Raw genomic sequence first — 27610 nt, forward strand, 5'->3', positions numbered from 1 at the left:
GGGCCCCTACCTGGAGCGGCTCCCTGCAGCCGGCTCCTCCGGGGGCTCTCGGCCCCAGCCAAGCGCTGCACGGATTCTGACCCTCTTTCCCTTCTCTCGCAGCCAAGAAATCCTCATTCCTCAGGAAATTGACCTGTGCGGCGACCCAGCTGAGGGCCCCACTCCCCAGGTATGTAGCTGAGGACAGCTGGAGGCTGTCCCAGAGGCGGCCGGAGATGCCCTGTCTCCGGCCCCGGCCCACCCCCCACACCCGGCGTCTCCCTCCAGCCCCCCGCACTGCGGTCACTGGGGCGGCCAGCTGCCTCTCCGGGACACTTGCTCCTGGAGCCTGCCGTCAGGGGCTGGCCCACGGCCTCGAACCGCAGCCCCGGGCCCGGGAGGGGTGCAGACAGCAGGGTGTCACTGACATCCTCCACGGTACCCAGCACGCCAGGGCCCTCCTTCTGTGATCTCCTCACGGCGTCTCCCTCGAGCCAGTGATGGGGCAGTCACGGCTTTGAGCAGGAAAATGCACCGGTGCCGGTATTATTCCCAGGTCACAGGTCGAGAGCCCAAGGCTGGACGACATGTCACCATGGGGCAGGGGGTCTAGGCCAGGGCCACTGGCCCCAACCCCCCACCGCCCGTTCACCCCACCCACTGGGCACAGCTTGGAGCCCGGATCTGTGGGGCCTTCGTGGCGTCTGACGCCGCTCCGGCCTGACCTGCCACCTGCCAGAAAGTTCTGGAAGCCACGGAGAGGTCGGGGGCCCTTGCCCATCTACGCCCCGCCTGGGTCTGGGTGGGCCTGGGCCCTGCCTCCTTAGGCTGCCTGCGAAGTTCAGGAGGGGGGCGTCCCACAGGCCAGAGCCCTCTCGCTTTTAGTGGGGGCAGACAGCAGCCCCCAGCGGGTTCAGTGCTGCCCGACTCACGCTGAATCGCCACACTGGAAATGGCAGACAGGCTCTGGTTATCGGGCGTCCCTGTAGGCGACAGCAGGGGTGCGCTGGCCCGGGGCAGGGTGCACGGGGAGGCAGGGCCACCCTCGCTGGAGCTCCTGGCTGCAGCCCTGCCATCTCCTCACTCACAGGCCCCTCTTCACGGCCCGCAGGGGCCACGCTGTCCTCTGGGACCTGACCCAGCTCCCCCGGTCTGTTCCCAGGACACAGAAGCCCTTCCGAGGGTCCCCAAGCTGCGCTGCACCTGCCTGTGCCCACAGTCCCTCTCCCGGGTGCCCTCTCCATCCTGGTGCCCCGAGGCTGGCCATCTAGGCCACCGGAGCCAATGCCACCCCCTCTGGAAGGCTCCGTTTGAGGCCACAAGATGGCCAAGGAGCCGGCCACAGCTCGTGACCTCAGCCCTCACAGAGACAGGACAGAGTCACTGCTGCTCACGTCTAGCGACCATGTCGAGCCATGCGGCCAAGCCTGCTGGCAGAGGGACGGGCTGGGACAGTCGGGGACAGTCCCTCCACGGGGATGGTGGAATCTTGAGTAATAATTCCACCTACCTCCCCAGAGGCCCCGACAGGGAGCCCTCAGAGCAGACCTGGGGGATGCTGACGTCCAGACTCACAAGTGTGCCCAGAGGCTGTGGCGCCCCCGAGGGCAGGCAGGGCTGTGGGGGCCAGCGGCTTCCACTCCCCCTTAAAAACCCACACAGGATCCCCAGGTAACACTGCCCCCAGGTACTGCTGCAGCCTGGAGGGGCCAACCGAGCCCAGTTCTCATCTGGCTTCAGGCGGTGCCCGGGGGGGAGCAGCGCAGAAGCCCATGCACGGGGCGGGGGGCGGGCATGGGAGGTGGGGGACACTGAGGCCAGGGAAGTGTAGGTGCCGGGGAGAGCCCCCCGTGTGCCAGCTCATGTAGACCCTGGAGCCTGTGGGCGGCCCGGTGAGGGAGGCACCGGTAACCATCCCTGCAAGGTCAAGGGTGCGGAGGCCGACCTTTCCCCAGCCGGGAGTGCCTCTGTGTGCGAGGCCTGGGCCGGGCTGAGTGTCCAGCTCCCTGCCCCCGGGGCCCGGGATCCGCAGAATCAGACCGGCAGGCCACACCAACAGCACACATTCCTCCAGGGGCCTGTTCTGCAGCGTGTGGGCAGCGACCCATGTCGTCTCTGCAGCAGCACCAGCCGGCAGGTACAGGGAGGCCGAGGGGCTTGCCCGGGTCACGCGGCCGGCCAGCTGGCTGCCCAGCCGGGGATGGGGTGTGGGCACCGCCCTCTACGTGTCGCGTGGGAGCCACGCCCACCCGGGAGACCAGGCAGGCACAGCACCCCCTCCTTGGTGGGGTAGTCCCGGAGCCTGGACGCGGGCCCCTCCCTCGGGACACAGACCAGCGAGTCCCCAGAGCACGAGGCTTGAGGCTGTCCTGGGCCAGCAGGGCCTCACCTCCTGTCTCCTGCCGCTCTGCTCCTGCTGCGAGGCCCCTCCCCGGGCAGGCGAGGGTGACCCCCCCCCACCCCCGCTCCTCCCTGGGCTCTCCCCTGGCCCCAGCTGGGTTCATCTCAGGCTTCTGGGTGCTCATCACCCCCGCTGCGGCCAGGGTCTTCTCGGACCCTCTCCCCCACAAAGGGGGCCCTCTCTCAGTCTGGCGGGGACCCGCTCCCTCACCTGTGAAGGGGCCGTTGGAGTGGAGCCCCCCCCACCGAGGGCAGGGGTTTCTGTGCAGCTGCCGGGCCCCCCCCCCAGCTGCCACAGCCTCCGCGGAGCCCCCAAGCCCCCCCTCACCCTGCACTGTCTTTGCAGGGCCTGTTCAGGACCATGAGAGCAGTCTTCTCCAGGGCCCCCCTCGGACCGCCACGTCCTCCCAGTGCCCAGACGGAGGGGCCATGCCGGGGGAGCAGCCCCGCAGAGCACCGCCCGCAGCCATGACCCGAGACCTGCAGCCCTGCCCGGTGGCCGGTGGCACGGAGGGCCCCTCCCGGCCCCCCGGTGAGGACGGTGTCCCAGCCAGCAGGACCGCCAAGGCCACAGGCTGCGGGGCCCAGGCTGGGGAGCCTCCAGAGACCCAGAAGTGGCAGGCCAGGGAGGTGGAGCCCAAGGCCCTGCTCCCGAGAGCCCCGTCCCTGGGCAGCCTCCCAGGGGAGGGCGGCAGCCCCCGGGCCCCTCCGGGAAGGAGCCGCTCACAGGCCAGCAGGGCGGACGGCAGCCCCCAGCAGCTCTACACGCGGACCATCTCCGGCTCACGGGCCAGACCCACCCTGGACCCGACTCCCGAGGGCCCGCTGGGCAAGGACCCCGGGGCCCCAGAGGCGGAGGCCCCAGCTGCTACAAAAGAGCTGAGTTCCCAAAGGTGCTTCCAGGAGACCCCCTCCAGCTTTACCTCCACCGACTATACCTCACCGAATGCCACCTCCGGGCCCCCGCCCCTCAGGGCCCCCCCGGGCAGCGGCACCAGCCCCCCCAGGCCAGCCTCCTACTCGGAGCTCCCGGCCGGCGGGGCGGACGCCTGGCCTCCCACTGTTGACAACAGCTTCCCAGGTGCTAGATTCGGGGTCCCTTCTGCCAAGCCAGAGCCTTTTCCTGAAGGGGACGGCCCCGGGGCGGCCTCCTTCCAGTACCCCTTCCCGGCTCTGCGTGGGGCCGGCCCAAAACCCTTCCCCGAGGGCACGTCCCGGCCCGAGTTCACGGAGAGCACGCTAGCGTTCGTCTTCCGTCAGCCCCGGGGGGCATGGCCGGAGGAGGCAGTGGGCACGGGCAAGGCCTACCCCCTGCCCACCCAGCCCGCTCCCCAACCCCCTCCCTGCTACCCGGGCCAGCCCGGCCTCGACGCCCCCGGTGACCTCGGCTGTGCTCCCTCACAACCTGGTGCTGCTCGCCCGGTCCCCGGCCCCTTCTCGGAGAGCACAGCCACCTTTCCGGACAGTTTGCACAAGAGCCTGACCAAAGCGCTCCCTGAGAGACCGCCTTCGGCCCACGAGGGGCTGGGGAGCCCCAGGGGGCCCCCGAACTCTTTGCCACAGAGGCACTTTCCCGGGCAGGCCTACGGGAGCCCCGGAGCCGGCGGAGTGAGCTCCAGCCCAGGGTCTCTGGACACGGAGCTGGCCGCCCCCGGGCCACTGCCCACCAGACTGCCCCAGCTGTGGGACCCTGCTGCAGCCCCTTACCCCGCACCTCCCCTGGGCCCCCCAGCCTCGGCCAGGAACGCATTCTTTGAAGGCCAGCCCAGCCTAGGCCAGCGCCTCGGCCTCCCCCAGAGTCCCCCTCTGCCCTGGCCCCAGGTGCTCCCAACTGCCGGGCCCAGCCCCCACCGAGTGGAGGTGCTGAGCCGGCTGCCTTTCCCCCCAGGGGCCCCGGAGTGGCAGGGGGGCGGCCAGGGAGCCCTGGGCGCCGCTGCAGGCAAGACGCCCGGGCCGGGGGAGAACTTGGCGGTCCTGAGAAACAGCCCGAGCCGGCACGGTGGCGGCTCCCCCGGACTGTTCGCCTACAATGGGCTGAAGGAGCCCGGAGCCCAGCCCCTGTTCTTTGGGGTGGCCCAGGCCCAGGCCTCAGCCCGCACGACGCCCGGACTGCCCCCTCCCAGGGCGGTGGGCGCCTCTCCCTGCCAGTCCCCGCTGCCCTCGCCTGCCACCAACACGGCCAGCAGCAGTTCCTGTTCGTCGCTGTCCCCGCTGCCCAGCAGCCCGGCCAACCCCAGCCCGGAGGAGAGCCAGCTCCCGGGCCCGCTCGGGCCCCCCACCTTCTTCCACCCGCCCCCTCGTGCCCAGGAGACCAGCAGCCCCCACCCCGTCCCCATTCACTACCAGCCGGAGCCCCTCCGAGCCTTCCCCTTCCCCACAGAGGGGCTGGGGGCCGAGGGCTCCTTCAAATGCCTGGAGGAGGCTCCGTTCCCCGGCTCAGGCCCCGAGGGGGGCAGCGGGGGGCTGGAGGGCTTCCCCCGGGAGCCACCCCCCTACCCCGCCCACCACTTCCCCCTCAGCAGCGCCAGCCTGGACCAGCTGGACGTACTGCTCACCTGCAGGCAGTGTGACCAGAACTACGGCAGCCTGGCCGCCTTCCTGGGGCACCGGCAGTTCTGCAGCGTGCTCCTGGCCAGGGCCAAGGACGGCCACCAGCAGCCCCCGGGGCCCCCCGGGCCCCCCGCCACCCCCAGAGCCCCAGCCAGCGGGAGCCCCGGCCTGCTCGGCCACACCAAGACGGCCCCCTTCCTAGCCGGCGGGGACGTCCGGGCCGACAGCAAAGATGACCCCCTGAGGACCAGCTTCCTGCCCGGCCTGGCCGCCACCCCCTTCCCGCTCCCTGCGGTGGGCCTGGACCCGGAGGACGATGCCAAGCTGGACAGCCTCATCACCGAGGCACTCAACGGCCTGGGATACCAGTCGGACAACCCCGAGATCGACAGCAGCTTCATCGACGTCTTTGCTGACGAGGAGCCTTCTGGCCCCAGAGGTCCCGGGGCTGGGCAGCCCCCCAGGACCAGGGTGGGGACGACGCCAGAGAGTAAAGCCCAGACCCCGCTCCCGGCTGGGGCCACCCCACCAGAGCCCCCGGGCCCCCGGCCAGGCAACGGGAGCCACGCGGCCCGCAGCAGGCCCCAAACCCGCTCCCTGGGCCCAGCGCCTGCGGACACAGAAGGAGCTGGCCCGGCCGGCCAGCACAGGAGAGGGAAGCGGTTTAAGTTGTTCCAGAAAGAGCTAGACACATCAGGCACCACCAAGAGCCGGAAGGGCCCCAGAGCCACCCGCCCGAGGCCGAGGAGGAGAGGCCACGGGGCTGAACCGTCCCTGCCCCGCCTGCGGGACCTCAGAACCCAGGCCGCGGAGAGCCAGGGCCATCCTGCCGGACAGGCCTTGCCCGTGGAGACCAGGAGCTCCCAGCGCCTGCGGCGCTCCCCAGGGAAGGACTGCAGGAGGAGGCGGCTGCGGGGCGGTACCTGGAGCAAGGAGCTCATCCACAAGATCGTCCTGCAGAAGAACAAGCACCCCAGGGGGCAGGGGCAGGGCGGGCGCTGCCCCCCGGGGTCCTCGGGGCCGGCACCCAGCAGCGCCCACGTCGGGCCCCAAGAGCTCGCGTGCGCCTCGGAGTCCGAGGAGGAGGACGGCTTGCGGCCGCCGGGCTCCCGCTTCAGAGGCCGGCCCCGCCACGGCTGTCGGCGGTGGCGCCGAGGCGCCAGGCGCAGGGAGGTGGCTGTGACCCCGGGCCCCAAGGAGGATCCCGGGCGGCAGAAACCCAGGAAGGTGGCGAGGCAGGAAGCCGCAAGGGACAGGGGCTGCCGGAGCCCAGGCCCTGAGCAGGGAGGCCCCGGGCACCTACCGCAGGCTCCCGCCGGCACCAAGGCCCCAGAGGAGACCCGTCCAGCGCCGGACATCCCCCAGGACGCCAAGAGCCCTGAAACCGCCGAGAGGCTGCCCCCGGACGCCACGAAAGGTCCCGGGGAGGTTGCAAGCTCGTCTCCAGCCCCCTGTGCGGGAGGAAGCCCCCGCCCCCCAGCCCCAGAGTGGCCGGAACCCGGCAGAGAGGACGCCCGGGCGTGCCGTGGGAGCTCGCCAGCAGCAGGTGCGGGCGGTCTGCCGGGCGCTGCCCGGTGCACGGAGCCGCCCGTCTCCCGGGACAGAGAGGACGCCCCTGCCTACCCCCCGGGACCACTGCTGGTGCCTGTCGCTAACACCACCGACCCCGCCTACCTTGAACCCGGAGTCCTGTTTTTGAAGACCCCCGATCTTGGCTGCGACTCTGCTCCTTTTAACGGAGACTCCGTGGGGGTTCCGTTTGCCAAAAAGAGACCCCAGCCCTACGGCAGCCCCCCCGGCAAATTGTTCCTTGGACCGAAAGACCTGCCTGGCTGTTTCCAAGAAGACCTGTACTCCAAGCCCTTAGCTTCAGGCGCTCTGCCTGCCAGCGACCTGCACCTTCCTCAGGAGGCTGTGGACACCGGTTCCCTCGAGCCAGAACCACCCAGGAATCCAACCTACACGATCCGAGTGGGCCCGGGCAGGGCCGATTTGCCGCCGTTGACCTTGGAGTCCACACCCCTCTTCTCGGGGCTGCCTGTGGACAGATTTGAGCCGCCAATCTACAGCAGCCTGTCCGGAAGTGGACTCACACGCCCCTCCCTGGTGTGTGCCACCCCTCCACCAAGGAAACCCCAGTTAGAGCCACCATACTCCCCGTTTCTGCCCGACAAGGGCTGGTCCCTGCTGGAGGAGACCCCCGTGCTGGCCAGCCATATGGGTCACCTTCCTGACCTCTTGGGGGAGAAGGCATTCAGCAGGAAGTGCCCCGGTGAAGGGACAGAGGCTGCCAGCCCCCCACCTGTGCCCGGCAAGATCAGTGAATGTGGCATCACTTTTATGGGCAACCTGTCTGAAGATGAACTTGAAATCAAAAGACTGGTCGCCGAGCTGGAAAGTCAGCTACAGAGTAAAGGCGCGCACGAGACCCCCGAGCTGCTGTGTGTGGCTGGGCACTCGGGCAGGACGCATGTGGGCACGGGGGCCCCTCTGCCCTCCCACCGGACCGCCTCACCCTCCAGGGAAACCTTCTCCAAGCCCGAGGCCGAGCTCACCGGTCTTGGGGAATCGAGTGCAGGCCCAGAAGGGGTGGGAGCAGCAGCGGCCGCCACGGAAAGGATGCTAAGGATCGAGTGTGAGGAGTGGCCCTCATCCCGCACGGGAGAAGCCACCCTTTCCCCGGCTGCACGTGCGGACGTGGCATCCGGGGCTCCTGTGAGCCTCAGTGGGGCCGACCACAGCTTCCAAGCAGAGCAGAGAGCCACAGTCTCCGACACAGGCCCCCCAACGGCAGAGGGGGACTGTGGGCTCCACCCGGAAGTCTCTCTGTCCGGCTCTAGAGGGCCATTCAAACCTCCCCTGGACGGGAGGAGCTTAGCAAAGCGCAGCCCGGACTGTGAGCCTTTTCTTCCTAAAAATAACAGGGCCACCGGGATGCACCAGAGCGAAACCCTGCTGTGCCTTCCCTGCACGCAGGTGCAAGGGCCCTGCCTAGAGCCCCCCAAGCTGGAAGCATTTTGGGGCGCCACCCCATCCTGTGGTGACAGTCACAGAGACGCTCCCAAGGGATCCTCTGGAAGCAGAGCAGGCTGGCCAGAAGGAGCAGGCCTCCCCCTCCCTGGGGGGGGGGACCCAGGCCTTAAGGCTAACGAGGAGTTTGTACCCGTGGGGGCCTCCCCAAGTTCTGCCTGTGTGCCCAACACCAGCCCTGGCAGGAGGCCCCAGGACCCAGCCACAAGCCCCCTGCGTCAACTCCAGCTCCTGGTGGCCAGAGCAGCTGGGAAGGAGGAGGATGCCCTGGGCTCACAGGGGCCCCCATCCACTGACACCCAGAGCCCTCAGTGCAGTGACCCCTCAGATCTGGAAGGGGACAGTGTGCAGGGGGAGAACACGGCCTGCAGCCCCACCCAGGACGTCCCAGGGGAGGTACCGATGGCAGCCATCCCTGCAGTGGCCGGATGTCAGTTGGGGCCCGAGGCTGATGGACATCTGGACTCACTCGGCCGGGCTGAGAAGCCCGAGGGCCAAGGCAGAACAAGCAGACTGCGGCCAGATAATCGGGGGAGCCTGGTGGGGCCGGAACACCTCTCCACAGCCAACGCCAATCCTGTAGCTGCCCTGGCCAGGCCGGCCAGGGGTGCAGACCAGCTAGGGGGACAGCTCCAGGGAAATGGGGCGGTCTTGGGCCTTGGAAAAGAGGCGTGGGCCACCCCAAGCCCCGCCTCCTCTGATACAGAGTCTTTGGTAGCAGCCCACGCCCACACTGGGCCGGGGGCCGGGACCTCAGAGGAGGCAGCCAGCCCAGCACCCCCTGTAGGGGACCGGTTGCCCTTGCCCACTCCCGCAGCCACCCCCATGCCCTCTGGCCCAGAGCACCTGCCCCAGAAAGACCCGTCTTCAGGTAAGCAGAGGGGGCTGCTCCTGGCACGTCCATCCTGCAGGGATCCCCCCAGCCTGCGGCCCCCACCAGTCTGTTCTCCTGCCGGGGCACCTCCACGAAGGACAGCCTGCACCCCAGCCACCACGGATGCCGGGGCCGGGCGAGCACCAGCAGTGCCCCCGTCTTTGAGGACAAGCCCCTGTGGCTTCGAGGAAAGCCTGGCTCACCAGCCCCTCCTGGGGGACCAGAGCCCCCCAGAAGACCCTCCCTTGGGCCAGCCTGGCTTCATCAGTATCTTCACTCCCACCCAGGGGGAGGACCACCCTGAAGGCAGCACGTCAGGACCTCTAGAGGATTCCAGAAAAGAGAAGCCAAGGAGATCTCCTGCCTCGGCCACCCCTCCTCCCCCAGTGAGGGCCATGTCCCCGAGAGTGACCATGAAAGTCACTGCCCTTCCCGACATTCCCGCCCCAGATGACTGGCCAGACTGCCCCTGCAGGCGGGCCACACCCCACACTAGCCCCAATGGCATGCCCACGGGACCCCCCTCCTTGGAACCCCCAGACGACAGCGAAGGCCAGGGTGTCACCTCTCCGCCCGCTGACCCTTCCACATGGGGGGCCACTGGGCCAGATTCCTGTGCCTGCCAGGAAGGCGAGGCGGGGGCCAGCGGCTCTGCTGTGACGGCATCTGGAGCCGGCAGTGGGGGGCCCCCAGCGACCCGCCCCTCCACAGAGCTCCACCAGGACAGAATCCCATCTCCCGGCTGCACAGCCAGGGACTCCAGACCCAGCTCCCCCCAGAGCCTCAAAAATGTTCACCGTACACCCCGGAGGGACCCCCTCAGCCCCCAGGGCACCAGACCGAAGCCTCGTGGCTTTAAAAAGAAGCCTGTGTCCACAGAAAATGGCCACTGGAAGGACCGAGCCCCCGGCAAGCGGCCCGTGACCTGTGAAGTGTGTGCAGCCTCCTTCCGCTCCGGGCCAGGCCTGAGCCGCCACAGAGCCAGGAAGCACGGGCCGCGCAGGGCTGCTGCCTCCCAGCCGGCCCCCCCGGCCCCCCCTGCTCCCCAGCCCCAGGCATGCCAGCCCCCCGGGAAGAAAAGCCGCAGGGCACCTGGGAAGGAGAAACCGAGGCAGGCACTGAGCGGCCCCAGCCACGTTCTCGGGCCGCCTCCTGACCAGGGTGCCGAGGCTCGTGCAGAGGCATCGGGTCCCCAGATGTCCCAGGGACCTGGCGGGGAGGGGTTCAGCGTTCTGGGAGCACCAGGCTGCACCCCTAGCCGGGAACCACACCCCCCAGGCCTGGACGAGCCAGGAGTGCACACGAGGCCTACAGAGCCCAGGAGACAGGACCAGCTGGTAAAGGACGAACCCTGTCCCAAGCAGCCAGAGAAAGGGGGAGGCCAAAGGCGGGGCAGAGTGCCCACGGACGTCCCCAGCAGGCCAGAGAAGACATCCCAGGAAAAGGCGAGGAAGCCCAGAGCAAGAAGGTTCCGGGAGGGGAGTGGTCCTCCAGTCTCTCCTGGTGTCATAACAGACAAATTCTGCTGGGACCCATCCGCTGCCGTTGCCAGTTCCCCGGGGCTTCCGGGCAGCCAAGAACCTGACACCGACGCCCCCTGGCCCCGGGTGATGGAGAGCGTGGAGGGCACAGAGGAGGAGACGCCAGCACGGAAGTCACCCCAGGATTGCATGGCCCGCCCAGGGGGGATGGAGGGGGGGCCTCCTGGGAACGGGTCGGGGGGACAGAGGACGGCCTTGGCAAGGGGGTGCTGGGGACCCAGGGAGACCAGGACGTCAGATCTCTACAAAGAGTCATCGTGGGCAGCCAGGTCTGAGCCCACAGGGGACAGCAGAGCAGCTGAGGGCGGGGCGAGGCAAGGCGTTGGGGAGGGGCGTGAGCCCCCCTCGGGTCCCCCAGGCCGTCCTGAGACCTGTACCCCTGCCGATGGCACCAGCAGCGGCTGCCCCCAGGGCCCCTTGCTCAACCCGAAAGCGCAGGCCAGGCTCCAGGAGCATGAGGGCGCTGCCCCTGCAGCCCCCAGCCCCGGCCTCGGGGACCCTCTGAGCGTGTTTGACGACGAGGCCTCCTTTTCTCGGCTCTTCCCTCTGGGCGGCCGCCTGACTCGGAAGAAGAACCCCCACGTCTACGGGAAGCGCTGTAGACAGCCAAAGACCCCTCCCGCGCTGGAGCCCCGCGGCGGCGAGGCGGGGGGTGGCGTCCCGCTGGCCTCCTCCCACCTGCCCACAGACCTCAGCGACTCGGGCTCGCTCTGCCTGTCCCACGAGGACCCGTGGGGTGACGAGGCCACGGGTCTGCCGGAGTCCTTCCTCCTGGAGGGCTTCCTGAGCAGCAAGGTGCCTGGCATTGACCCCTGGGCCCCCAGCCCCAGCCTGTGGGCCCTGGAGCCCGACCCCGAGGCGGACCGGGCGGAGGGCGTGCCCCACGGCCCCGCCGAGGACCACCCATCAGAGAACATTCCCGAGCTGCACATGGTCCCGGCGGCTTGGCGAGACCTGGAGCTGCGGGGCCCCACCGAAGAGATGGCCTCTTCTCTCGGCGGCGCGAGCCCGGAGCCCCCGGACCTGGAGCGCGAACACTACGACGGCGAGCTTCCCGGGAGCGCGGTGGATCTCGAGATGCTCAGCGCCAAACTGGGGGTGCAAGACCTGTGCTTCCTGGGGCCCCGTGAAGACCCCGCGGGCGACCCCGGCACCAGCTTGTCGGGCTCCCGGGGGCCGCAGGGCAAAAGGGCAGAGGGCGCGGCCGCGGCCGGAGGGGCGCCAGGCAGGGAGCGGCACGCCAAGGCCAGGAGGGCGTCCTACAAGTGCAAGGTGTGTTTCCAGCGCTTCCGCGGCCTGGGCGGGCTGGACCTGCACAAGCTGGCGCACAGCCCCTCGCCGCCGCCCACCTGCTACATGTGCGTGGAGCGCAGGTTCCGCTCGCGCGACCTGCTGCGCCAGCACCTGCAGCAGAAGCACGTGCAGGGCAAGGCGGGGCGCTGGGCCTGCGGCATGTGCCTGAGGGAGGTCGCCGACGTCTGGATGTACAACGAGCACCTGCGGGAGCACGCCCTGCGGTTCGCCCGCAAGGGGCAGGCGCGGAGGTCTCTGGGGGACTGGGAGGGGGACGGCACCGGCACCCGCTTCCTGGGCAGCATCATGGGACAGGCGTCCGGGCCCGGCGGGGGCAAGCGCTCAGGTGGCAAGGCACGGGGCGACCCCGCGGGGGCGTGGGGGCAGCCGACCGGGGCGGGGAAAGAATTCCGGAGGGAGAGGGCGAAACCCAAGGCTCCCGCCGGCCATTCCGAGCAAGATGGCCCCGCGGCCCCAGCCGGGGCTTTGGCGGACCGCGGCCCTCTGAGCGGCTCCGCCGAGACGTCCCCCGGCCTGCCCCCTGCCCCCTGCCCCCACAGCGAGCCCCTCCTCCGCGCCGTGTCCGTGCACGTGCACGAGGGCTGCAAAGACCCCTCCCGAGACTGCCACCACTGCGGGAAGCGCTTCCCCAAGCCCTTCAAGCTGCAGCGCCACCTGGCGGTGCACAGCCCTCAGCGCGTCTACCTGTGCCCCCAGTGCCCGCGGGTCTACGCCGAGCCCCGCGAGCTGCGCGCGCACCTGGCCGGGGCGCACGGGGCGAGGGAGGAGCCGGAGCTGCAGCACACCCCGCTCTACGCCTGCGAGCTCTGCGCCGACGTCACGCACATCAGCAAGCGGTCCTTCGTCTGCAGCTCCTGCAACTACACCTTCGCCAAGAAGGAGCAGTTCGACCGGCACATGGACAAACACCTACGGAAGGGGCAGCAGCCCTTCACGTTCCGCGGCGTGCGGAGACCCGGCGCCCCCACGCAGAAGGCCCCGGCGCGCGAGGGCGCCCTGCCCAGCAAACGGCGCAAGGTGGCCCCGCCCAGCAGCCCTCCGGGGCCCGGCGCCGACAGGCCTCTGTCCTGGGGCAGCCGCCCCACCCGGAGCGAGGGGTCGCTCCCAGCCCTGCCGCAGCCCTGCCCAGAGGCGGCTCCTGGCACCACCAGGGGGCAGCCCAGGACCCCAGAGAGGCCTGTAGACCCTGTGGGCCACCCGGTCACGGGGGGCGATCTGCCCTCTGACCTCCGGGAGCTCCTGCCCCCGGCCCTGTCCCCTTTCCCGGCCGCCTCCGCAGATGGCAAAGATGGCCACGAGCCGGACGGAGCCGCGGAGAGCTCCGAGGATGAGGCTTCTCCAGGCGGCCCCGGGCCTCTCCTCCAGCAGGCTCTCCCTCTGGGGGGATCTCTGCCCCGGCCAGGGGCCAGAGGCCAAGATGGAGAGGAAAAGAGGGCTGCCGGCCCATTCTCAGGGAGAGGCCGGGCCCCCGGTGCCTGCGGCAAATGTGCCCCTGAAGACGGCCTGGAAGCCCCCGCCCTGCTCCCAAAGGAGAAGCAGGTGCCCACAAGCCCCGTGCTGCCTGAGGCAGGTCCAGGGAGCCCCTCCCACAAAGGCAGTGCCAGCAAGGCTTTGGGCTGCCGGAGTTTGTCAAAGGACAGATCGGTTTTGCCCACCCCCGGCAAAGCTCCCAGGTTCCCGGGGCAACCGAAGAAGGCTGTGGCCAGTCCCACAGCCCGAGAGCTAGCCCGTGGCACTGAGGACAGGCCGAAGCCCAGCGCCGCCAAAGCCAAGCCGAGCCCCAGCTCCCAGGGAGTGGGGAGCCCACGGCACAGCACCAAGACAGCAGGGGGCAGCCGGCCCCAGCCGGCCAGCGGGCAGCTCCAGAGTGAGACAGCCACCACCCCAGCCAAGCCCAACTGCCCAGGCCAGGGCCCCGCCCCAGACAAGCATCCTCCTCGGGCCCCAGCCAAGGGCTCTCCCAAGGGGCCAAAGGAGGCCGGTGAGCAGGGGCCCCGGGGGAGCCTGGGCCCCAGGGAAGATGGGGCGGTCAGTGAGAAGAAGTGGAAGGGCCGGGCCCCAGGGCCAGCCAGGAGTGAAAGTGTGAGGAGCCCGGGGAGAGCCCACTTGGTCCCTGACAAGCCCCCCGGGCCCCCCGGAAGCAGGCGACACCCAGCCGTGTGCTCCCCACCAAGGCCAGGCCCGGTAGCCAGAAGGGCACGATGCCACCCCAGCCCTCAGAGCAACAGCGGCAGGCGGGGCCCGGCCACACCCACGGGGACTGCAGGCGCCCCAGGGAGGGGCAGGGCAAGGCCTGTGCCCAGGGGAGACCCCTGCACAGGCCCCCCAAGAGGGACAGAGCTGTCCGCGGTGCTGAACCTGCCAACCCCCGTGCCTGCCGGACCGCCGAGTCCCAGAATGACCTCCTCAGCCAGCTCTTTGGGCAGAGACTAACCAGCTTCAAGATCCCTCTAAAGAAAGACCCTTCAGAGTAATTTATAGACACGAGTGAGTACCTGGCAGCAGGGCTTGGAACAACCCAGCAAGTGGGGGCTCCCGGGTATGCTGACAAGCCTCAGTGCTCGAGGGGTGTTGGGTGGGTGGCCACGTGTTAATCCACCTGACTTATGCAGATGCTCAGAGTTTGCTATTAGGGCTGAGACTGTGATGCTCTGAGCAGGGCCTGGGGTGGGGGGGGGGGGGAACAGCAGTCCCTTTCTAGGTAGAAGGTGAGCGTGAGGGCCGGGCCAGCTGCAGCCCCTTTGAGACCACACAGCTCTTTTCTCGGCACCAAGAACTTGAAGAGAAAGCAGTGCCCTGTCCTGTGTGTCCCACTGTCAAGGCACAGCACGCCACAGACGCTTCGTCGGAAGGTTTTCACGGGGTCCTCCCGCATGCCATCCAGCAGGGAAGTGAGCTGAGGCAGCCTCGGGTCAGGTGGCTCCCCTCAGTAACGTTGCTGCTGTTGCTGGAAATGCTTAGAAGCCACATTCCAGGGCAGGGCTCTCCCCCCTGGGAGAGCTGTTCGTGAGCCAGCAGGCTGCCGGAGCACGCCAGGTTTCTCTGACCACAGAGTGGTGCTGGCCACTGTCTCCACTGCACCTTGACCCCTGGGGACTGGGTTCCCATCTGGAAGGTGGAGAAAGCTGCTCACCAGCCAGTTCCCGCCGGCTCTCCTTCCCCAAACGCCCTGCCTCTGCGGCTGCCCTTTCTAGAGCCTTCCTCCCTCCCACAAGGAGCTCTCCGCTGCAAGTATCAGCAATTTTACTCTGAATTTCTGGTGCTATTTCATGTCGTAATGTGAATTCAGGCTTCCTTGGTGTGTTTTACCTGGGGGAATGGGCGGGGACACCGGCTGGCGGGGGGCGGGTGGGGCACGGGGCACTGCACCAAGGCCCACGAGCACCAGCGGCCCCAACAAGTCTTTCACTGGCTCCCCAGGCCGCCGGCAGGCTCCAGCCTCACGGTCACGGTCGGAGAGCAGCCGGGTGGGACGCTCAGGGCCGGGGTGTGGTGTCGCTGCCCGGTCAGGGAGGCGTCTCATGCACTGACAGGACCCAGGGGTGGCGCGCATGTCCTGTTTATGGAATCGTGTCTTCAAAGGGGGCAGGAGGGCAGGAGAGGCCTCCTTCTGTTCTTGGGCATCTCTGAGGTTCGTGGTTTGTGTTCTGTTTTTCCTTTTTTTACCTGGGGTGCAATGTGTGTCAAAGTTTTTATTTTGATATTTTGAAAGAGACCAAATTGGGCCCACATTGCCTTTCTAGAAGGTGCTGTGTGCCACTCAGAATGCCTTTAGTGCTGATGAATAACACGGCAACTCTGAGGTTGTGTGCAGACCTGTGCACTCATGCTGTTAAATATATCCTCACTGTTTTCACGGAAAGCCTCTGGCTGTGCTGTCTGTCCTCCCGCCAGTCCCTGCCTCGGTGGCTTTAGCTGCCACTTCTGTCCTGTCACCAGGATTGTGTGGCCCTGCAGAGCCGCCCCCCCCCCCCCCACACACACACACAGCTCAGCGATCCCACCAGCTCCTCCGGCTTGTTAACATGGCATTTAGCAGCGTTTCCGAAGCTTCACTGCTGGGGGCCTCGGGGATCAGAGCAGGAGAGATAAAGTGTCGGGAAGTAATTAGCACAGCTCAGTTTAGGGGACCCGGGAAGGTAGCAAAGGTAGTACAAAGGGTCAAAGCCGGAGACACCAGCCCACCGCAGACTCAGACCCCGGGGCCCGCCATGTCCCGAGGACAACCGTCAAAGACCCCAGTGTCCAGGACAAGTGCCCGGAGAGCAGGCCGGGCCGTCCAGAGTCAAGCACCCGTCCTCGTCCTGCCCCCGATGGCCGTCTGGGCTGGGGCGCAAGGAGGCACTCAGAGCAGCACCCAACAGTGTGTGCAGGGAGAGGAGGGGGAGCCTCAGGGAGGGAGGCCCACACCTGAGGCCGTAAGTGGGGTCTCCGCGCTTCTGCCCAAGCCCACGGGGGCCCCCACCCACCCACGTTCACCTTCCTCGGCCAGGAGCACTCTTCCCAGGGGCTCCCCCTCAGGACAAGCCCCTCCCGTCCGTGCACCCCCAGCCCTGGGCGGGCTGTCTCCAGGGTCTCAGGGAAGGGGCCCCTCACATTTACACGCCTACTGTGTGCTGGGAAATGAGCCACATGCAGCCCCTGCTTTGGGGGCCTCTAGACAGATTCTGCCATGAGTCGGGGGCTTTGGTCTCCTTGGGGATCTCTGTAGCAGGGCCTCAGGTGGGGGGCACAAGGGGGCACGGGGTTGGGGCGGAGTCAGTCTGAGTTATGTTTGAGAACGGCCATCTGGTGATTGGGGGATCCAGACCCCTGGGGCCCCTGTTCAACTCCTCACACCTGGGACAGCCGGGGACCAGGAGCGGCCGGCTCGCTGGGAACCCGGAGGGAAATCGTAGGCCCCAGCACAGGCCCCAACCCCGATTCCAAGTCAGATGCGCACGCCGCCGGCTGGCCAGCAGGTGGCAGCATCGGCCCAGCTGGGCTGCTGGCGGGGGTGATGAGCCGCCAGCCCTCCTCCCGCAAAAAAAAAAAAGCGCCCTGACGTCGATGAGGGGCTCAGAGACACACATTTACTGCACAGCTCCTCCCACCTCACCCCGACCAGCTGCGTCCAGTGTGGGGGGCCTGGCCTTCAAGACGCCTCTGGGCAGGCTCCCCGAAGCACTGTGGGAGCCCTGGGAGTGGGCCGCACAAACACAGGAGAGGGTTGGGGCGGGAGCAGCCCCTGCACAGGCCCCGCTCAGGGGCCACAGCTCCCTGAGGCCCCGGGGAAGTGGCCGCTTCGGCCCTGGGCCCCGAGGGCCTGGCTCGTCCCTTCTGGGAAACCAGCGTGCCTGCTCACCCCGTGACCTCAGGGTCCCTCCGGAAGCCGCCCCAAGGCAGGCAGGGTGGGCGGCTGGGAGAGCCCGCGTCAGCAGCAAGATCACCTAAGTGGCTGCATTGTTCAGTTGCATTCTGCCCTGGGCCCAAAGCCTGACCCCACCGACCCCTCAGCCCCACCAGCCCAGGGACAGGGCAGGACTGCTGGTTCCTGGGGCCGGGTGAGGGGCGCAGGTGCGGGACAGGGCGGGCAAGCACGCGGACGGCCGGAGGGGGGGAAGCAGGAGGTAGCAGCAGGCATGCCGGCCCCGACCCCCGTAAAGGGCCAGGCTCCCCACATCCGCTCAGGGGAACCCCCGGACAATATTATTTAACGTGGGCTTTCCTAAGCTCCCGGGGCCGCAGATGCTTGAGAGAGTCCCATCCCCCAGGAAAGTATAGACGGCCACGCACACACAGTGGAAAGACTCCGGATTAAGAGGGACCCACGGAGACAGTCTCAGAGGAGCGAACAGCCACCGGGGAAGAGTTGAGTCCTCATACCCTGGGGTGCTCACCAGCGCCGGGGCTCCTGAGGCACCCCCATACGGGATGGGACTTGGGGGCCCCTGGGCCCTGCCTTGTCACCTGCGGTTGTGCTCATGTGGGGTGTGGAGGTCCAGCCCCGAGGCCGCATCCCTCCAGCCCCCATCTCCCCACCCAGTGCCCCAGGGCCTGTTGCTGTGGGATGGTAATCCCTCTGGGCTCTCTCTCCTTCCTGGGCACCCAAGTCCACGACCCCTTTCCCACAGGGCAGTGCCTCCCTCACTGACCACACAGTGTGGCCTGTGGGCAGCAGCTCAAGGCCACTGGCCTCCTCCCTGGAGCCCCCAGGCGGGAAGGGGGGCAGGACGGGCCTTCCCGAGGCCCAGGGTTTGGCCACGCTTGAACAAGCCGCACCCCGTTTCGGGGCCCCGGGGAAGAGGGCCGTGAGCTCTGCCACGTGGGGTGAGCACCAGGGGGCAGCAGGGCTCTGGCTGGAGCAGGAAACCTCAGGTTTGCCGCCATCCCCTCCAGACCTCGGCTCTCCCGGCCATCAAATGGGCACAATAATCACCAAAAGCTTCTCCGGCCCCTCCGAGGGCTCAGGACTGTGGCCTGCCGGACGCAGCCGGGGCTCCCGGGCTCTGCCTGGACCCTCTCCCCGCAGCCATCCTCCGGCTGCCCCCTCCCCTCCCTCAGCCCTTTACCCTCATAGCACTTCCTCTTTGTCCACCAGCCGTGGACCGTGGTAGCCGAGCCTGCGTGGCCACGGTCGCCCTCCTGCCAGACTCCAACCACGCATGTGTGGTTCACACTTACGACGGCAGTGCCTCAAGTAGGGGCTCCCTACGTGTTTGGGGCGGGAAGGAGGGAGGAAGGAAGGAGGCAGATGAGAACACAAGCATTTCCTAGCTGGTGATATGACCACGTGACCCCCAACTCTCGGAGATTGGGAAATATCCACATAATGTCTCCTGTCGGCGCCCAGCACTGCCTGGCCGGGTCAGGGGGCCACACTTGGGCAGCCGCGTGAAAGGGAGGCCCTCAGTAGCAGGCGAGGACCCTCCGCGGACCAGAGCCTTCGTGTCCCGGGACATCAGAGATGCTGGTTTCACAGAGGAAGGCCGGGAGGAGAACCTCGTCTGGCGTGGACCCCGGCCAGCTCTCTCTCCCCCAGACATCCCAGGGGGTGAGCAGTGCAGATCACATGGGGTCCCGTTTCCAAGGCCAGAGCCACCCCCCACCCTGCCACGATGCGGGCAACAGAGGCAGCGGCCTGCCCCAGGGTGGCCCAGGCAGCGCCGTCAGGCCCTCCCCCGCCCCTCCCCCGGGCGGCCTCCCGATTCCTAACTTAATTTATTTTGACATCCTCGCAGCCGTTTGACCTCCTTACAGAGTCACGTGGTGCTTAAAACTCATTATCCCCCCATTGCAACAGGAAGTTAATTAAACCCTTCACAGAGCTGGTGTTGATGAATGTCAGCGTGGGCCCCGCCGGCTGCCGGCAGCTCCAGGACCTCTGGCGGACCCGCGGCGGGGGGAGCGAGGCCCGGCCCAGGCAGGGGCCACAGATGGAGGCTGGGTCCCCCTTCCTCCAACGCAGCCACCAGCGGCCACTCTGGAACAGCGTGTGTGGGTTCCCTCGGGAGGAAGCTGGCTCGGCCGCTTACCTGTTGCGCGGCCTCGGGCAAGTGGCTTCACTTCTCTGAGCCTCAGTTTACTCTTCTGGCAAATGGGAATTCTAACGGTCCCTCCTTCAGAAAGCTGTCACGAGCAGGCTGTGCGCTGACCCGTGTGTCACTCCTGTCCCTGCTGGTGTCAGACGATGGGGCTCCAGGTGCCACAGAAGAGAGGCCGGGCCCTGCCAGCTGGAACAGAGGGGAGGGCGTCACCTTGTCGGGGAGAGGTTAGGGGCTTCCCTGAGGGAGGGTGCCCCCGGCAGCAGGAACAGCTTGTGCGAGGGCCCCGTGGCCACAGGACACCTGGACCCCCACCAAGGAGGTTCAGAAAAGAAGGTAGAATGGGGCAAGGGCAGATCCTGAGATTATCACAGATGGCTTCTGGGAAGGTCCCGCTGGCTTCAGTCTGCAGGGGGGGCAGCGGTGACCGTGGGGACCAGCGGGGTAGCGATGGCAGTGGTGACGGGTGGTAGGGGCCCGAAGCAGGGTGGGGTGATGGCACTGTATCGGGGTGCATCTCAGAGCTGTAAGGAGGTGAAATCCCAGACACTGGGAGGCAGTCACACAGAAAGGGGGCCCGCTCTGGCCTGGCCTCCTGACGCACCCCCAGTCTGCTCCAGCCCCAAGCTTGCCCCAACCTCTACACCTGTTCTTTCCTTAGCTGAGGAAGCCCTTTTCCCATCACTCTTTCCTGAGCATCCTCTTCCTCCTTCAAGGGCCGCCTTAAGTTTCTAGAACATTCTGTGGCTCCCTTGGTCATAGCCTGAAAACCAGTGCAGGGCCTGGCACGTGGAAGCTCCTTCCCCACCCCCAGCAGCTGCCCAGCCTGGGGCAGCCCTCCTCGTGGGGAGGCGGCACGGAACATGGCCACAGACAGCCAGCGCACAGTGCGATCAAGGCCACAGGAGCCCCCGAGGGGTCACACCCCCACCCCCACCTATGTAGGAGGAAACCAAAGACCCGGCTGATTAAGGACCGGGTCAGGGTCACACCCTCCAAAATGGCAGAGGCGGGACTTGGACCCACTTCTCCCTGCTCCCAGGCCAGGCTTCAGAAGTTGGGCTCTGGAATACGGCTGCCTGGGGTTACATCATCTGAGCTGCAGGACCACTCGGTGCCTCAGTGTCTTCCTCACCCCCACGACAGCCCACCGGGTGCTTGAAAGCAGGTCTTATGTATTCCAGGCCCAGCCCTGCCAGTTTCTGCCAGGGCGACTCTGACATCCTAACCTCCAGAGCACAGCGCCAGTGTGTCATGAGAGAATACAAACCAGCCAAGAGTAGGGCTCACAAAGGTGGGGCGGACGGTGGTGATGACATTGCCCTTAGAGCAGGCACCCAGGTCAAAGCCATGCCCAGGAGGCCTCCAGGGAGTCTTGGGACCCCAGCAGGCGGCTGCCAGAAAGCTCAGATCCAGGGAGCCGGGACAACCAGGCAGCCCAGCTCCACATCGGGCGTCGACAGCCCTGCACTCCGGCTGAACACAGCCCTGTCTTCTCCACCAATGGCGACATGAGCCCTGGCCATCCGTGCGGACTTGCAGGGGCAGGTGGAGACGGGTGCACAAGGGGCAGTCCGTGGGGAATGGAGGCGGCCGGGTGGGCTTAGCCTGGACACCCTCGGCAACCCCACACTGCTCCTCCTCTCTCACCTGATCAGGGACCCCTGCAAAGCCACGCGCAGATGTCACCTTCTCCAGACAGCCACCCTGGATTCCCCAGGCTCCTACTGTGAACTCACACAGGCCTTCCTCTGACAGCATTTCTGGTTCCTCCTCCCTCAGCATGTGGCCATTATCAACGGACTTCCCCTGAGGGTGCGGGACCCGCGCGGGCGAGGTCCTGTGGCATCGCCACTGGTCCCCGCAGGCTGCAGACTGTCTCCCCGTCTCCGTACGGTGGGGTAATGACCTCCCCTTCCCCCCACAGGACAGCAGGAAGGAGCAAGGTATAGAAGGAAGGTGCTGGGGAAACAGCTCTGGCCTGGGGCGGGACTGTCATGGCCTCCTGGGCGTGTGCGCTTGGTTTAATGCTCTAATTTGGCTGCCCTGAAATTCCTAACTTTTACACAAGAAGCTCTACGTGTTCACGCGTACCCCAAAATGGTAGTCGGTCCTAGTCAGCGGGCTCTGCTTCTGACCCACCTCTGCCTCTAAGTCACTGGGAAGTTCGGACGTGTCCTTCCTCTCGGGGGCCTCGGGTTTTTAAACTGTGTATGAGAGACAAGTAGCCGAAGCGATGCCTGTCTTCCCTGCACCCCAAATCCCACTGACCGGTCCCGCCCTCTTTCTTCCGCTGACCTTCACAATCCTCCACCACACACACCGCCGGCCATCGCAGCAGCGCCAGCCCGGGGCGTGGGGCCTCAAGGCCAGCCCTGGGGCCAGCTCGCAGCCCCGCCTCTAGGAAGCCCCCTCCCGCCCCACCCCCAGGTCCCCACCCTGTAAAGAGGCCCTCCTTTGGGGATGACGGCAAGGCCCACGGAAAGCTCGCAGCGGTGGGAGCCCTGAGCGAACGAGCCAACCGTGGGCCCCGCTCCCCCCCCCACAGAGAGGGTCCAAGCACCAGGCCGCTGCAGGAAGGCTGCACCCACTGGCCCAGGGCAGGGAGCGGGAAGAGCTGGTGAGCCGTGTCTCTTGGCCTTCTGGCCTCAGTGTGCCCATCTGTCCAGTGGTGGACGTGTGGTCCCGGGGGGACGTCAGCCTCCTGACTGAGAGGCTGCCCAGCAGCCACTCTCCTGCCCAGAGGCCCCTGGAGAGCAGTGGGGGTGCCAGAGAGAGTGCCCAGGCCCCAGAGGCAGCCCTTCTCTTCCATGGGCCAGGGGCACAGATAACAGGAGTGTCTCACAGGCAGAGCACACGGCACAAGGCCAGCCTCTGCAGGTGACCGTTGTGATAATCATCTGGACAGGCACCCAGGTGTCTTTGCAGAGGTCTTCTGGTCATTTCTTCTGAATGAAGGGCCCAGGGAGCAGGTACCAAATGCAGGCCAAGAATATTAAAAGAACACCATTCAGCCTGGGGACACAGCTCTTAATGCTCTGGGACTTGAGCTGCACCGGAAAAGGGGGTGGGGGTGGGGGCTCTGGGATCCCATGAACATATCCCCAAAGACATGAGAGTCGGTCTCCATTTCCAGGGCTAGAACACACAGTACTGACTCTGTCCCAGGCCGGGAGGGGACGCAGGTGCCGGCCCAGCCCACGGAGGGGCCTCCTCCCCGGCCCCTCAGCAGGGGCGCCCTGGGGAGGAACGGGCTGCTGCAGGGGGAGCAGGGGCAGGCGGCCGGCTTCCACACCCTCCCGGATTTACAATCAGACCGGAGCCCAGGGGAGGAGGGCCCGGAGGTCCCCACACTTCATTTGGACGGCGGACCCCAGGGATGCTTCTTCCACCGCAGAGTCAGACGGAAGCCCCCACCCGGCCACAGCGGACTCCACACCCCAAATCTGGCTCAAGACACAGTGGGGCGTCGAGGCCTAGGGCTTCCTGACCGGGCCCTTGCTGCCCTCACCCCTCAGGCGGGGGGCGGGGCGAGTCGTCGAGCCCAGGGGTCCTGGGCGGGGCCGGGGGGCTGGGGGCGGAGCCACGGGAAACCTGGGGCGGAGCGAGGGGGCGAGCAGAGCCGGGTCGGGCCGGGCTTGGGGGGGAGGAGCTAGGCCCTAGGGGCGTGTCCAGAGAGGCCCGAAGCTCGGCCTGACGCGGAGCCGCGGGGCGGCGGGACCGAAAGGTCGCTGAATCAGAGCCAGGCCTGGGGACAAAGCTGCGGGACTGAAGGAGGAGCTAAGGAAGCCAGAGGTCCACCCGGGGGCGGGGCCAGGTGGGGCGGGGCCGGCGCGGCGGGGGCGGGGCCGGCTGGACTGCAGGGAACCAGGATCCGCCCGGGGGAGGGGCCGGCGCGGCGGGGCGGAGGCGGGGCCGTGGCGGCGGGGGCGGGGCCGGGCTGCAGGGAATTTGGATCCGCCCGGGGAAGGGGCCGGCGCGGCGGGGGGCGGAGCCGGCGCGGCGGGGGCGGGGCCGGAGGCGAGGCGCCGGGGACGCGCAGGCCCCGCCCCCGCCGCGCCGGCCCGCCCGCCCGCCGGGAGCGCCCCGGCCGAGGCCGCCCGGTTCGCCGCGCGCTGCCCGCAGGTTCCATTGAGAAAAGCCGAGCGGCGGCGGCGGCGGCGGCGGCGGCGTCTGCGCGGGAGCTGAGGAGCTGGCAGCAGCCCGCCGCCCGCCGACCCCGGCGGTCGGCGCGCCCGCAGCGCAGGGCCTTGCCTCCGGCCTCCGCAGCGGCTCCGGGCCGGGCGCGGCGGGCTGGGGCGCGGGCCGGGACGGCCGCGGAGCCCGGGGGCCGGGGGCATGAGCCGCCCCGCGGCCCCGCCGCGCCCCCGCCGCCCGCCGCCGCCCGCCAGGGGCTAGAGGCGGCCGCCGGGAGGGCGCGCGGCGCCGGAGACATGTCCAGGAGGAAACAGAGCAACCCCCGGCAGATCAAGCGTGAGTCAAACTTTGCCCGCCGGCCCCCGACCCCCGCCGGCCCCCGCCGGCCCGCCCCCACACGCCCGGCCCGGCTCTCCCAGCGACCTTCACCCCGCGCCGCGCCCCCCGCGCTGTGCGCCCCGCGCGCGGTAATCTAATCGCCGGCGGGCCGGGCCCCCGCGTCTCGTTTCAGGGACCGGGGGTCGGGCCGGGAGGAGCGTCCGCCCGGAGGGCCGCGAGCGGGGCGGCTGGGGGCGCGGCCAGCTCGCGTCCTGCCCCTCCCCCGCATCCCTGAGATGGTGCGGCGATAAGGCGGCCCCGATCTGGGCTCAGATAAAGTTTAAAATATTCCATTCTGCAAGTCCCATCCTGATAAGATCGCTCTGTCGGGACGGGCTGAAATTGTGATCTTATCTCGCCGCGCGGTTGACTCTCCCAGGCTTTGTATCTAGAGGGAGAAACAGGGAGACCTGGGAGGGAGAGGGGGCACCCGGGCCGCGTGGAAATGCATGGCTAAGTGGCGGAGACCGGCCCGCTCCCACCACCTCTTCTGCTGGCCCTAGAGCCGCGTGGCTGGGGATGGGGGGCCGGTGCAGCCACCGCAGCCCGTGCGCTGGGTTCCAGCCGCGCAGACCCCCGCGCCCTGTCGCTGGGGTCTCGAACTCGACCCTTCCCTGCCCAGGGACAGCCTCCTGGAGGTCCGACCTTACTCTCTGTCCCGGCCAATGCCGCACGTGCAGCAAGCAGGCCACCCCCCCCCCACACACACACACACACGCACCCCGCTCATCCGAGGGGGCTATCCTACTACCCCAAGTCAGGAAAGGGGGGCTTCTAGAGACTAGGCCCCAGGTCACCGTCGCCTCTGCTTGCGTCCCATGTTTCTCGCCCATCCTGCCCGCGGTCCGCTCCCCAGGGGCACGGCGCGGTCTAAGTCCTTACTGCCAAAGCCCCGTGATAAAAGCAGCGCCGCGCGCTCTGGGCCACTCGCAAGCAGCCAGAGCGTGAGCACACAGGAAGCGCCGCTCCCCACCTCACGCCAATAACTTCGCGCCTTCGCTGCCAGGGCCTGGGCACGAGATTTCCTCCGGGGGTCGCGTCTCCCAGGCCAGATGGGAAGCGAAGAGGGGGGCCCAGCCCTCTGCCCAGCCTCAGGCGCCCAGGCACTGCCACTTGTGTCCACATGACCACTGCCACCCGGATCCCGTGTGCGCGCGCCTGGGGAAGTGTCCACCCCTCAGGTCCTAGAAAGGGGCCACGCAAGCATAAATCTGGGTTCCCGTAACCCACTCCCCCAGTGTGCAAGCGGGACCTGTTTTCTGAAAGTCGCCTTCTATCAAGTCAACTTAAGTATTAAAACCACCCACGGGTCCCCGATCTGCGCTGATTCTCTGGTTTCTTTTTCCCCTCCTCCCCTGTGCGCCTCTGTTGGGTCTGTTCTCGTGTGTGCGTGTGTGTATGTGTTTCAGCGTGATGAGAAATACAGATAGCGCGGGCAGGAGATCTCAGGCTGGGAACCGATCGACAGCGCCGATAAGGCCTCAAGCAGGGCGAGCGCCGGGGCCCAGCTGGGTCGGCCAAGGGTGCGCCTTGGGGACTGGGGACGCATAGGGCGCGCAGGCAAGCCCCCCCCCCCCCCCCCCCCGCTCCCCGTCCGCTGCTCACCCTCCGCGCGGCCAGGATCCGGGCAGGAGTGGGGGCGCAGCAGGCGGGCTGGGCACCCTCCCTGCAGACCCCCCGCAGCCCCCACCCCGGGCGCCTCCTCCCTCTGGCAGATCTTGGCGAGTTAAGATGCGAGCGCTGATTGTCACCAAGCGGCGGCGCCCGCCCGCCCGCCCGCCCTCTGCCCGCGGCTGTGCGTGCGGCCCTCGCAGCTGTGCGCCCGCCGCGCTGGCCTCACCTGAGACCAGGCCGCGGGTGTGGAGGGGGAGGGGACCGGGCGCTGCGCGCCACCGCCCCCCGCGCCCTCACCAAGCCGGGGCGCAGCTGCCCGCGCCTCTGTGCGCCTTTTGTTCCGCGAGGAGATAGATGTGCCGCGCTGATAAGGCGCGCAACCGATGGCGGCGGTGATAGGCGCTTCCAGTTATTAACTTCAAACGTGGGAGCGGGGGGAGGGCGAGGCAGGAGCGCGGCCTTGGCCGGCCAGATGGCCGAGACGATAGGCTGGGGCCGAGCTGGCTGGAAGCGAGGGGCAGAGCCCAGCTCGGGACCCCCGGCCCGCCGAGCTGTCCTCCCGCCCGGGTCGATGTGAGCTCCGATAAGCGCAGGGCCGGTCGGCCGGATGGCGATCGCCAAGAGCGATAAGAGGCCTTATCTGTGGCCACCAGGCCCGGCCGGGTTCGAGGCAACCGCGGCGCGAGGGGGGGTGGGGGGTCTCGGCTGGGAGAGCGGCCCGGCCCAGAGCCGGGGCAGGGGGAGAGGGCGTCTGCTGCGGGTCGTCTGGGCGAGTTTTCTTCCCAAACATACTTAATTGCCAAGAAGTCGATCCTCCCCTGCGGGTGGTACAGTCCGTCAAAATGAAAGGAAAATGACTCTCGCTGGCCCGGAGCTCCGGGGCCCGGTGGGGGGGGGGGGGCGGGGGGCACCCCGCCCAATTCCTATCAGATGGTGTGAGATAGCCAGAGGTGGGGTTTATCACCTCCAGGAGGGAGCGTGTTTTCCTCTCCACCGTGCTAGGGTTGCTGTGCGTTCCTGGCAAGTTTTAGCTGTAGCCTGCTTGGAGTTTTATTGAAAAACACTGAGGTGGTTTCCATGGCCCAGGCTGTTTGCGGTGGGGGCAGGCCAGTGCGCTGGCGGTCTTTCTGAGCAGGCCCCTCTTGATTCAGCGGGTTTATTGAGCGCTTGCTGTATGTGTGACTGGGTCCCAGCCCTGTCTTAGGTGTGGGTGGTGGGTGGGGGATGGGGGTAAAGTAACAGGTACAGAGACTTCCCAGAAGGGGGTACCTTCATCGAGGTCAGGAATAGGCCAGCCACAGAGGTGCCTCCAAGGGACAGTGGGCTGGCCTCAGTTTCCAGCTCTGAAAAATGGGATGATTCCTGGCTGTTGGGGGGTGGGGGGGGGGGCGAAGGGCTCGGAGGCACAGGACCCCAGGGAAGGGATGCCTGTGTGAGGAGGTGAGAATGAGGTAAGAAGGGTGGCGCCCTGCCTCAGTTTCCCCTCTCTTGAAAAATACAGACAGGAACAAGCCCCCAGGTCCGACCGGTGAGGTCACTGCAGTGGGAGGGCCCTCAGGGACCATGGTCCTAGATACCAAGTGGAAACCCAGGCCAGCCAGGTGAGGGGCCTCCAGCGGAAGCTGGGGACTTGCCCCGTCTGCCCCGGCCCCAGCGGCCACTCTTTCTCCTGTGAGGGTGTTTTCACACATGCTTGGAGTTTGATTTAAAGGAATTATTGGTGGCCACAGGATGACTAATTCACTCCGTGCTTCAGACTCACCCTCCGCTCTCTCCAGCAGCTCGACACCCACCTGTGGGGCCGCCAGTGCCTTCTGGCGAGGGCCGGTTCCGGGGGGGCCTGGCTCGGGCCCAGTAGGGGGAGGGGGTGGTCTCCCCTGGAGTTTCCGTCGGCATGAGAGGATGACGCACACACAACATTGCACACCGTCCTCCCAGCTACGGGAGGCCCCTGGGAGTCTGCCTGGCTTGCAGGGGCCACCCTGCAAGGCCGCACCTCACTGGGACTGCGGCGAAGTGAAGAAAGTGGGGGGGGGGGGGGGGGCGGGGCTCCTGCTGGTCCTGGTGCACGGCCACCGTGGGCAGTTCCCTTCCACGGCCTCCATTCCCCCTCTCTGAAAGACAGGTGTGACAGTGCCTGCCCTCCAGTTGTCAACAGGGACATAAGTCCTGTCCTCCACTGGCCTTGGCCCCCTCCTCAGAGCCCTGGGGGCACGGGGACCCATCTGTGGTGAGCCGAGGGGATGAAGGGCTGAGACGGCCGGGAGGGC

General features: G+C 67.7%; 2 protein-coding genes across 2 annotated transcripts in view; both read left to right on the plus strand.

Annotated features, from left to right (window-relative positions):
* Window positions 1-15550, plus strand: part of ZNF469 (zinc finger protein 469) — a 114317-nt gene extending 98767 nt beyond the window's left edge. The window contains 3 exon segments of the mRNA XM_045439965.1: window positions 103-169; window positions 2726-13813; window positions 13816-15550. Coding sequence (XP_045295921.1) covers window positions 2809-13813; window positions 13816-14162 — 11352 coding nt within the window. The 5' untranslated portion in view covers window positions 103-169; window positions 2726-2808 and the 3' untranslated portion in view covers window positions 14163-15550.
* A 7720-nt stretch (window positions 15551-23270) lies between these two features.
* The window catches only part of ZFPM1 (zinc finger protein, FOG family member 1), a 70197-nt gene continuing 65857 nt past the window's right edge, over window positions 23271-27610 (plus strand). Inside the window, exon 1 of the mRNA XM_045439967.1 lies at window positions 23271-23684. Within this exon, the coding sequence (XP_045295923.1) occupies window positions 23645-23684 (40 nt within the window). The 5' untranslated portion in view covers window positions 23271-23644. The remainder of the gene's footprint in view (window positions 23685-27610) is intronic.

Source organism: Leopardus geoffroyi, chromosome E2 (genome assembly GCF_018350155.1).
Source record: "Leopardus geoffroyi isolate Oge1 chromosome E2, O.geoffroyi_Oge1_pat1.0, whole genome shotgun sequence".
Taxonomy (NCBI): Eukaryota; Metazoa; Chordata; class Mammalia; order Carnivora; family Felidae; genus Leopardus; species Leopardus geoffroyi.